The 12,153-nt window shown below is 43.6% G+C and overlaps 1 protein-coding gene across 1 annotated transcript in view; it reads left to right on the top strand.

Annotated features, from left to right (window-relative positions):
• ano2a (anoctamin 2a) overlaps positions 1–8,220 on the top strand; it is a gene marked incomplete at both ends in the record, with an annotated part of 29,176 nt that extends 20,956 nt beyond the window's left edge. Inside the window, 6 exons of the mRNA XM_084059579.1 lie at positions 2,871–3,023; positions 3,459–3,511; positions 4,174–4,352; positions 4,608–4,713; positions 6,193–7,297; positions 7,505–8,220. Coding sequence (XP_083915705.1) covers positions 2,871–3,023; positions 3,459–3,511; positions 4,174–4,352; positions 4,608–4,713; positions 6,193–7,297; positions 7,505–8,220 — 2,312 coding nt within the window. The remainder of the gene's footprint in view (positions 1–2,870; positions 3,024–3,458; positions 3,512–4,173; positions 4,353–4,607; positions 4,714–6,192; positions 7,298–7,504) is intronic.
• Between the last annotated feature and the right edge of the window lie 3,933 nt (positions 8,221–12,153).

The raw sequence follows: 12,153 nt of genomic DNA, 5'->3' as shown, positions 1-12,153 counted from the left end.
ATAAGGGCCCTCAGAAGTACCCGTATCTTCCGTATTGTTCAATAAAAAGCATTTTCATTCGATTGGTGGCCATTTTCCCATAGAGTTATAATGTACCGACAGTGCAATACACCTCTCAACCGCTAGGGTCGCGCAGTTGAAAGCATACGGAGAAAATGACCACTGATTGGATTAAAATGCTTTTTATTGAACAATACGGAAGATACGGATACTTATGAGGGCCCGTACATGGTTGTCACATCCGTGGCCATGGGGTAAGTACTTTATATTTTAAATCTGAATGTGTATGTAGATGTACGAACCCCAAGTGTGAAAGTGCAAAGACATTTTTTGTCTAGTGACTAGTGGCGGTGCGGGCTACGGGGACGGTCTTGAATGTGAGTGACAGGTGCGTCACAGCGTTTTTTTAGAATCCGCTGGCTGCAAAAAACTGTGGCCGCGCACAACCTGCGTTTAACAGCGGCCAGCCAACTTTTGGTGAGAGCGCGCCCTTACGAGTAAAAGGCCTGTGTTCCAAATGCTACTTGAGTAAAAGTACAAAATGATTGGCATCAAAATATACCAAAAGTAAAAGTACTAGAAGGTTTGAAAATAGCAGATCTACAAGCTCACAACGCGTCGCTGTGCGACGCGTTGTGAGCTTGTAGATCTGCTATTTTCAAATGGCCCATGTATAAAACAGGCCTGAAGTGGTTAATGTATGGTTCATAATATCATAATTTATATCTGAAAAGTAACTTGTTACTAAAGTTGTCAAATACTTGTAGTGGAGTAAAAGTACAATATTTGCCTCTGAGGTGTAATGGAGTAGAACTAAAAGTATTGGAAATACTCCAGTAAAGTACAAATACCTCAAAACTGTACTTAAAGGAGACATCCGGTCATTTTAAGTGTTATGTTTGATGTGCGTCAAATCACTTACCGACGTAGAAATGAAATCGCGTGACTCCACAAATCCCCCTATCGACCCCCACCGTTGGCATGATAGTAGGATGCTGGATAGCCCAAATTCGCCTATTTTAACAAATGCAAAGTCTGTTTTTTTGCTTCTAGTACTCATTGTTGAGTCCCATGATAATGTAACAGGCGCTAAAACTCCGAGAAGCTAACGGCTAATAACAGAACGAGCTAATGCTGGGGCTGCTTATCTCTCTGCATGGCAGCCCCAGGTTGCCAGGTCGGGAGAGAAACAGGCAACCAGCATTAGCTCGTTCTTTTTGACGCACATCAAACATAACACTTAAAATGACCGGATGTCTCCTTTAAGTACCATCTACCTGTTGCTAACTGCTGATAGCAACAGGGACAAAGGAGACTCTTAGTTTTTTACTGCAGACTTTGTGAAGCAGTGTTCTGCAGTTCTAATTCCTGCTGGTCAGGGCAAGTCCTCCTGTTTATGGGTCAGGTCTTAAAGCTGGGATACGTAATATTTACAATAAGTGTTACTGTATCCATGACAGCAGGTCGTGCATCACGTCGCCGGGCGGCGGGCAGCGGAAGTAGAAAATCTACAAGCTCACAACATGTCATGGCATTACAGTACATGTTGTGAGCTTTTAGATCTGCTACTTTCAATGACGCGGCATCCAATTCACTGCCGAAATAGCTCATTTACGCAAAATCTAAAATTCATACAAGACTACAAATCATTATAAAATCAATTAACTACCTGCTCATCCTTGATCCATTTTAATTTTTGAGAGACAGACACTGACACTCTAATAACAATAATAACTAGAAAATGTGCTCCTCGGAGCACAAGTCTCCGCCAGCAGAACCGTGCTCATCAACTGTCATCAACTGTGATCTCAGTTTGTACTGGAATGTACTGTTCTTGATTAATCCTGTCTAAGCTATTTATATTACGTATTGTGATGACACCAGTGTGTCTACATAATGTATTGCTCCGCCATTTCTCAGCCATTTCGTGATTATTCCTGTCTTACCTCACTTTGAAAGAGTGACCAAGACTCTTTCAAAGTGACACATCTATTTATAGGCCGCTATACGTCATGCGTCTCACTAGCCAATCCGAGCACACTCTTTTAACGTATTGTCACGTGTCACGTGAGGCTTGACCAATGTTAGCTTGGCCGAGGGGGGGGGGGGCGGAAAGTGAAAACATAGTCTCCTGGCGGAGACAACGAGGGGGGGGGGCAGAAAGTGAAAACATAGTCTCCTGGCGGAGACAATAATAATATGGTTGATGCAGTCAGTTCTTCACTACATAAAATCAAGTTTTCATTAGAGGTAACTCAAGTGTTAAAAATGAAATAAAAATGCCATTTGGTCTTGAAGAAAACGTAGTATTGCCAGGCAATACTTGCTTGAAAAGTAGTGTTACCATGGCAATCCTGGCAATAATAACAGTGGCGGCCATGGCTGCATCTGTGTTGCTGAATCTGTGTGTTGCTTGGCAACCATTGTGCTAAATGTCGCTGAAGAACTAAATTGCCTGGTGCCAGAATGATTTGTTGTTATCAGTGAATGTGATGGTTGAGCACATACCATATCAAGGCTCAATCCATGATGCAGCCGGCCCGGCTTCAAATCCAACCTAGGCCGCATGTTATTCCCTCTCTTTCTATTGCCATTCCTGTCTCTGTAATCATTGTCGCTGCATGTTAAATATAGTAGAAAATGCCAAAAGAATGCTCTTTAAATTATCAATGAATGCAGTTGCTGTGTTTTTATTTTGTTAAACTAGGTATGTATACTGTAGGAACCGTTTTATAAAAGCAATAAGCCACACAAGGCTGTGGTAACTGCTAAGGTAATCCTTGTAAACCACAGCCTCTTGAGGCTTGTTGCTTTATTAAAAGAGTTTAGTTTCCTAAGAAAGAAAATACTGATATTCGATCTGTTTGCAGTCATCCAGTACGGGTTTGTGTCTCTGTTCGTGGCCTCCTTCCCCCTGGCCCCGGCCTTTGCTCTGCTCAACAACGTCATTGAGATTCGCCTCGACGCCGCAAAATTTGTCTCAGAGATCCGCCGACCAGACGCTGTGAGATGTAAAGACATAGGTAAACAATGCTGCGCATGGCTTCACTTCACCTTGCACTATCCTCTGTCTGTGTGCGTGCGTGCGTGCGTGCGTGCGTGCGTGCGTGCGTGCGTGCGTGCGTGCGTGCGTGCGTGCGTGCGTGCGTGCGTGCGTGCGTGCTTGCGTGTGTGTGTGTGTGTGAATGTTTAATAAAGCTGTCCTTGAATTTTTACTCACCTTCTTTACCTGTACTTCATGCCCTCAATTTCTTTCTATCTCACTGTTTCTCTGTCTGTTTGTTACACACACACACACACACACACACACACACACACACACACACACACACACACACACACACACACACACACACACGGACACGGACACACACACGGACACCTGTTTACACATACACGTGGATACACACATTTCCCTCTCCTTTTTTGTCTCTTTTCGTGATGCATGCAATCTCCAGGGATTTGGCACCAACTTCTCTCTGGGATCAGCAAGTTCTCTGTCATTACAAATGTAAGTGAGGGCATGTGTGTGTGTTTAGATTGTCTTTCGAGTTTCACATTGGGCACTGAGACACACTTAGACCACAGCCATCCTTGCATAACAAGTGATAACTCTTTCCCCTCAAAGGTTTTCAGTGACAGTGTCTGCCATCATCTCATGTCCAATATGCAATGATATTAGCTTCATTTATTTATGTTCAGTGTCTACAGTGGTTATACTGTATTTCTTGGTTGTATGTTGTGTAAAGATTTGATTTAGAGTTGTTCCACCATAAATTATTCCCAATGATTAAAAATTATTACAAAACAAAGGGATTCTACCGTTGCGCCTCAGCCTTAAACGGCCAGTCCGGTGTGTTACAGGGGTAGGGACAACAGATGCAGAAGAGATCAACGCTGGGGCAACACATTTTAAGCCTTTTATTTAGGTGCAAGTATACAAGGTCTTTCGAAAGACCGAAACGTCAGTCAATGTATACTTGCACCTAAATAATAAAAGGCTTTAAATGTCCGTGTTGCTCCAGCGTTGATCTCTTCTGATTAAAAATGATTATCTGATAAGTTCACAGTTTATTGTGACTGATGCTGCCTGCCAGCCTGGTGATGATTCTTACAGGTGATCAGGTGATCTCATGCAGCATTGTGATCTCCCTCTGTCTTTTTTGGCTCCAGGCTTTCGTCATCTCCTTCACGTCCGACTTCATCCCTCGCATGCTGTACCAGTACATGTACAGCGTGAATGGCACAATGACAGGCTACACGGAGCACTCGCTGTCCTACTTCAACGTCAGCAACTTCCAGCCAGGCTCAGCGCCAACGTCCACGCTCATCAACGGGGTTACCATGTGCAGGTTAGGTCACGCTGCCAACCTTGACCAACCTTGATCCTTCCGTTAAATCTTATAAGAGAGCTGCTTACCCTCACGCGACATCAACTGTGACATTTTGACCCTAACCCTGACCCTTTCGCTTTCTGAGAAACCAGCATGCTGATCTCAAGGGATGAGATCAGCTAGGATAATATAAACCTGATATAAACGGCTTTACGTTTCCAGGAAGATTCTAGTATGTTTAAAAATCTAACGCCATCTATCTCTGTGTATTAGGTTTAGGGACTACAGAGACCCGCCCTGGTCAAAGGATCCCTACTCCTTCTCAAAACAGTACTGGTCTCTCCTTGCTGCAAGACTGGCTTTTGTCATCTTCTTCCAGGTATGAAAAGACTAGATTCCTAGACTAGACTTCCTATGAATAATGCATGCAGAATGCATTATAAGCTCATTTAGGAAGTCTTATAAAGTATTTTGTGTTTAACAGCTATACCAGGGATGGGTAACTGGCGGCCCGCGGGCCGCATGCAGCCCGCACCGTCACTCAATGCGGCCCCAGGCCGCACTTTTGAAATCACAAAGAAAAATAAAGTAATCTAAACATATCCGAAATGTTGAACTATTGCCTTCAGCTGTTCCAAACATGCAACTTTCCATGAACCATTTTAATTACAACAGTCCACCAGTAGAGCGCGCTCTCGTTTATTTTAATAGAAGCCTTATTAATTATAATTTTAGTGTTCATTTTTGTATATTTTTAAGCCAAGGTTACAGCAATACTCTGAAAGGCATACTCAGGAAAAGTTTTGTTTAGCAGTACAACTGTAGTAAGTTGATAGAAGCATTACTAAATGCTAAATAAAAACAAAGTTACAACGAATAATAATTGTTAATATCCCTTATTTATCACATATGTGACTATTATGGGCTTTTTGAGTAATGGGGTACTACTGGCGAGAGTGCCGATAAACAATGCGGCCCCCCAGTGTGAGTGTGGAAATTTAGTGGCCCTCACCATCTACAAAGTTGCCTACACCCTGAGCTATACAGTGAACATGAATTATAATCTATAATATATAACCAAAACTTGGTTAAATTTCATTTAGTATAAATTGTGCTAAAGGTTTATTTAGGTACAGAAGAAAAGACAAACAAAAACCAAATCCACGTTGATTATACGCTTCATTCACAGACAGATTCAGCTATTAGCAGAATCTGTCTTGAGAGAGTATACCATGCTTAAAGGAGTAGTTCACCCCAAAAAAAAAAACTATTTTCAATCAATTACACACCCCATGAAGCCTTTACCGGCGGAGACTCAAAGAGTCTCCTACTGGGTCTCCTATTGACTGATGACCCGGTCATCAAACAACCACTGGTGACATTCACAATAGAGTGGTACAGCTCCTGCAATAATAATAATAATAATAATAATGATAATAATAATAATGATAATAATAAAAATATGTTTTTAGACCTATTTGATCCCACAGGGGATATTCAGTTTTCAGCTTCACCCAGCTGATTGCTGCCAGACTTGAGCACAGGTTGGAGCAGTTGGGGTTGAGTGTCTTGCTCAGGGACACATTGCTGGGGCCGGGAATTGTTTCCACAGCAGCCTCTCTACTCATTCAGCTATTGCTGCCTGGCCGCCCGATTCAAGCAGCATTAGTATATTAGGTATCAGATATATTGCACTTTTACCTTAGCGCTAGGTATTAGCTGCTAAAATGACTGTAATGTAATGTAATGTATTACAGTTTTACCTTATGTGTGTTCTCAGTTCAAGACGACACTTTTATCCGTTTCACCAACACAATACCCTGTGTTTTTTTTCTTCTCTTCTTAACGCGCCTTTTAGAATTTGGCCATGTTCCTGAGCATGCTGGTGGCGTGGATGATCCCAGATGTACCGCGCTCCTTGCGGGAGCAGCTGAAGAAAGAGAACGCTCTCCTGATGGAGTATCTGCTGAGCACCGAGCAGGAGAAGCACTCCCCGAAGAGAGCCTCCAGATGCCACGCCGGCAACATTAGCATCGTGGTGGAGGCACCAACGGAGGCTGAGCGGGAGGAGGAGGGACGATGGGAGGAACGGGAGGAGAAGGCGGCGGAGGAGGAAGAGGAGGAGAAGCAAGTACGAGAGCAGGAGCAGGAGCTGGAGGAGGTGGCCATCGAAATGGATCTGGAAAAACCCAGCAGGAGCAGCGACAGCTACCCAGAGCTCAGGCAGTCAGCCGAAGAAGGTGGCAACAAAGGAGGAATAGAGGATGATGGAGGAGGAGATGGTGGAGGAGGAGGAGGAGAAGGAGGAGGAGTAGGAGGAGATGCAGAAACACGTGAAGAAAAAAAAGACGAGGACAAAGAAGAAGTGAATATAGAAGTTGATGGAGGTGATAAAGAGATGGAAAAGAAGAAGGAAATGGGAAAGAGATGGGAAAGAAGAAGGAAAGAAGAGAAGGAAGTTGAAGTTAAGGCAGATAAAGAGGAACATGTTTTTGAAGTGAAGGCAGATAAAGAGGAGACATTTTTTGGAATGAAAGTAGATAAAGAGGAACAGTTTTTTGGAGTGAAGGCAGATAAAGAGGAGACATTTTTTGGTATGAAAGCAGATGAAGAGGAACATTTTTTTGGAATGAAGGCAGATGAAGAGGAACATGTTTTTGAAGTGAAGGCAGATGATGGGGAATTTTTTTTTGGAGTGAAGGCAGATAAAGAGGAATTGTTTTTGGGAATGAAGGCAGATGAAGGGGAACATTGTTTTGGAGGGAAGGCAGATGAAGAGGAACATGTTTTTGAAGTGAAGGCAGATGAAGGGGAATTTTTTTTTGGAATGAAGGCAGATAAAGAGGAATTGTTTTTGGGAATGAAGGCAGATAAAGAGGAACATGTTTTTGAAGTGAAGGCAGATGAAGAGGAACATGTTGATATGAATCTGGACGACCTCATGGCAGAGCTGGGACTGTTAGGTGAGGAGAGACTGATTCCTTCTCAGTTGTGTATTCCCTTATCAAAACCTTTTTACAAACAATATCTGTAAAATCCCCTGTATCTTTCATGTTGTCATATTTTCTATAGTTTGCAAACGTCTGTTGATTAACTTTATTGATTGATTGATTGACTTAACTTACGTTTTTTTTGTCTGTTTTTCTTTTTTCCCCTCCATAATATCATAGACGAGGAACCCTCATCGGGCATGTCGGGAGATGTGGAGTTGCCCCGCTCGGTTTCCAAGCAGGAAGACCTTCAATTCAAAGAGCTAGCATCACTCCCTGATCCCCCATCTAAGCGAGACTCATCCCACAGCATCACAGGCTCTGCTGCAGCGATTCGGGCCTCTGAACCCAGGCTCTTCCAGCTTATAGATCCTCCACCCAGAGAGCCGGGTTCCAGGCCCAAGACCCGCTGCTCCACCTTGCCTTCTCATCAGAGAGGCATTGAACCTGGCTACAGCCTGCCGCGCCCAAGCCAGTCCACCAGCCTCACCAGGCTCCAGCAGATGGCCACACACACTCCTCTGGTTCCTTTGGTTCTCCAGGGCCCACGTGGTCCAGCGGCGGTCTCATCGGACCCCCTCTCCCCTCCACACACACCCGGCGAACACACACCAGCGTCTCCCACATCCCCACATCAAGTACAGACCCCACCTGCCGACCCCGAGACGCCCCAGCCCAAAGCCCCGTCGCCCAGTGAACTCTTCATGCTGAAAGGTCCTCCGCCCCAACTTTCGCGCTCGAGGGCCAAAGGCCGGTGTTCCACCTTGCCCGCCCGTCAGAGAGCGCCCGATACCGGGGAGAGCGTTGCCAAGCCCAGCCACTCCACCAGCTTTACCAAGCTGGGAGACCGCGTTCCCCCTTCCCCTAGTGAATTGAAGCGTGACACCCCAGTGTGAGGAGAGGGAGGGGGCCAGGGAGGAGTTGAAGGAGAGTGGACACATGGAGGAGATTACAGCTGAGCTTCAACCCTTCTGGTGGTGCCTCAAGCTTCACCTCTCCCTACGCCTTCAATCCTGGTGAATACTTAGTTTCAAATTAAGTATAAATTAGGCTTCACTCTCTCTATATGCAATACCTGGAGTATTTTTTTTACCCTCCTTATCTTACTGGATACAATCCTGGAGTATTGCAACAATGACTGCTAACTTCAGGATCTGTTTTTCTTTATGATAGGAAAGTCATAGAACCTTCTGTTCTTGTAACTTTACTAGACCATGTGATGGTTTAGCGTTGATCTTCTGAATAAGGGGAGTGGTGGACAATTCGGAGCGCCAGTGCCGGGTTCTGGAACTCTCTTAGCCACGCCTGAAGGACATATTGTTGAGACTCGCACAATTTCTACTGGATTTGTTTTATTTACATTTTTTTGTTATGTTGTTGTTATTTACCACACCCAGCCCTATAGCCACAGTTTCTCTGCTTGAAACAGTCTCTCACGTGTAGCACTGCTGCCATGTAGCACTCCCCCCTCTGTATACAGCACAGCTAGTATCAGTTGAAACAGTTAAGCTTGTAGGTTTACTATTTATATTTTGTGTTTTGATATTATAATAAATACTTTCTGTTCATAATGAAAAGTTTAATAAAATAAGAACTCATTTTTATAGCTTCTTTCCTCATACATATATACATGTATATGTTACAGTACATTGGAAAACCAGTCAGATTGAAAAAGGTTGACTCTGCTGCCACCTGCTGATTAATAGGTGGAACAATGCAAAATGACTCCCTTACAAGCCACCATGGGTGATATAGTGTTGCTGTATTTGTATTTGTATTTTTTTATGGAAAATAACAACAGTTATTAAACAGATTTTACACAGATGGGCCATTTTATTGTACTGTTTATGAGGGGGCAGCACCCCCCATTCTCCCTGTGTGCGTGTGCGTGTGCGTGTGCGTGTGCGTGTGCGTGGTGTGGTGTGGTGTGGTGTGTGTGTGTGTGTGTGTGTGTGTGTGTGTGTGTGTGTGTGTGTGTACAGTCGGCCTACGGGCCGGGTAGACGCCATTGACATGCATAGGAGCCAAAACTGGAACCGGAAGTTCGGTGAAATACATTGGAGTCTATGGCACGTTCAGAAACATACTTTTTGGTCTTTAGATAACTCTATAAATTATACAGTGTACACATAGAAAAGCAACACAGCAGAAAACAATTTGTGATATGTCTACTTTTATTTCTTTTAGTATTTCACAAAGGTCGCAGTTGTTCAGAAATAGTGTTTGTTCTAAGCTGGTCCACCTGGCTGTCATAGACACCAATGTATTCCATGGCTGCAGTTTGGCTCCCAGCCGACGAAGATTACTTAGATGGCTTTTCGAAGTTAAGTTTAGGGATTAGGGTTAGAGTTTTGCCTATTTTATACTTGTGCGGCGATGTCACACACTGAAAAATAGCCGACCGCGGCACATTGTGAGCTTGTAGATCTGCTATTTTTCAGCTATTGTTCGGCTATTTTCAATACCGTCCTAAAATGTATGAGTACAGTAATACAGACAAAGAGAAGTCCTACGCGCTTCAGCCAGAAGAAGGTAGAAGGGCTTGTCAGTGCTCAACAGGAACAACTTGCATCAGAGAAGATGATAATACCTGGACACTACCCAAATAAAATATACTGGAGCACTCGACTGGTCTGCACGTCAGAGTCAAACAGGTTTGACTGAGGAAGACGCAGGTCGAAACGTCAGTCACCCCTGCAAAACCATAAAAAAACATGCAGACCAGTCGAGTGCTCCAGGTTATCTTATTTGGGCAGTCTCTTCTGAAGTGCCCAGGTATTATTATCTTCTCTGACAGTAATACAGGTGTGTGTGTGTGTGTGTGTGTGTGTGTGTGTGTGTGTGTGTGTGTGTGTGTGTGTGTGTGTGTGTGTGTGTGTGTGTGTGTGTGTGTGTGTGTGTGTGTGTGTTTTGGCTCTTCTACCCTTTTTGAGTGAGTTCTGTCTGTCTACTCTATCCATTACCAGCATTGGCCCCTCCTCTCCTGGCCCCACCAGTGAAAGGGGCCTTTGTTGGGGTCCTACCAGCATTCCAAGGGAATTCTTCCAGGTGAGGTTGTATGAAAACTATTTACTACTCGGATAACAGCTGCAACTAAGCTCAGGCAGCAGTCTTTAGGCTACGGCCTCTTCCCACTATCAGGTGAGTGACCACACTGTCCGTCCACACACACACACACACACACACACACACGTGTGTGCGTGTGTGTGTGCTTTAATATATGTCCCGTGTGTTGGAATGATGGCAGCACAATCATTGAAAATTCTCCCATAGGTCTAGTGGGATTTGATATCAATAGTTGTAGCTGGAAGACACTGCTACAACTTGTCACACAGTCTACACTGCTCTGAAGGTGTGTGTGTGTGTGTGTGTGTGTGTGTGTGTGTGTGTGTGTGTGTGTGTGTGTGTGTGTGTGTGTGCGTGTGCGTGTGCGTGTGCGCGTGCGCGTGCGCGTGCGCGTGCGCGTGCGTGTGTGTGTGTGTGTGTGTGTAGAGGCATGGTAAAAGTGATTGTGCATTCAGTCATTTTGTAGAATATTAGCCTATTCAGAGCTCTTGGTGAAGGCAGAGGGTGAGACTGCATATTTTAGGGACACATGACACAAACTACCTCTTGTTTTTCTTCTGTGTCCCTTGTTGAAACTTGTCCCAAAGGCAACATTTCTTCCAGGTATGTTGGTTGTTTCCATGTGTTGTGCATGGTTGTTATTGCCCTGACATGATCATTGATCATTAGTCATCATAATCCTAAAATGTCCATGTAGACCTCATGAGGATTTGTAGATTGCAAATATTTTTTTGCAATGTTTTCTGCATTGTAGACGGGCAGAGTCCACAGGAAGCGGGATGTTAATCTCTCTTTAATCATTGCCAACTCTAGTGTCACCTCAACCTTTTGTTATCTCTTGCCCTTTGATATACTATCTCTCTGTTACTCACTCAAGATTAATATTTGTGGAAATGGTGCAGCAGTCTGTGCAAACATTGTCCAACATATCATGGTTTAATACAAGTAAGGTGATAAAAGGTTATAATGCAGGTGTGGTACGCTACTAGGTAGCAATAAGTGATAAAGTGTAGATAAACCAAATAAGTGTGCCAAAAACAATCAATATAAACAGACAGTTGTGTAGTGAATGCCCATAGACTAGCATTAGGTAAAATAAAGAAATCATGTGGCCCAATATTTATTTGCCCATTTACATTTTGGAAAATGACATACAGGATAAGTGGGCACTAGGGACATCTGGGCACCTCGATGTAAAATTCGCTATTTTGTCCAAAATGTAAAAATTAAAAAGGGGGGGAAATGGTCTTAAGTCATGTAAAGTATATGATGTGAACAAGCACAGCACTTCATTTTCAGATTTTATCCTTTAACGTCTTGTTTATGTCCCAAAATGAATGGATATACAGGTGTTGTAGCAATTTGTAGCAATTGCAGAAATATTAGACCTTAATTGTTGAATGTTTAAACATGTTCTAGTATCATGTATACTACTTTACTTTACTTAAAAACATTTTCCAACTATTTTATGTTTTTTACATTTTGGAAAAAAAGCCAAAGTTTTCCAACACATTTCAGGGTAGAAGACAGGATTAAGCAATTAGAAATGGGATTGGCTTTCAAGATAGTCAATGCGACTTTGCCCTCAATGCCCTCAATGCCCTCAATGCCCTCAATACTCGCACATCTGACTAAATATCTCAAAAAAGTGAACGACACCCACAGCCACAATGCTAGGGAGCGACAACAACGATCTGACAACACCCACCCATAAAACAAACATGGGTAACTTCTCCTTCTACAGCACTGCCACCAAAGTGTGG

The sequence above is a fragment of the Gymnoscopelus microlampas genome (assembly GCF_963454915.1).
Source record: "Gymnoscopelus microlampas genome assembly, chromosome: 6".
In the NCBI taxonomy this organism is placed as follows: domain Eukaryota; kingdom Metazoa; phylum Chordata; class Actinopteri; order Myctophiformes; family Myctophidae; genus Gymnoscopelus; species Gymnoscopelus microlampas.
The sequence above is the reverse complement of the archived record's forward strand: the minus strand, read 5'-3'. Positions and strand labels throughout refer to the sequence as shown.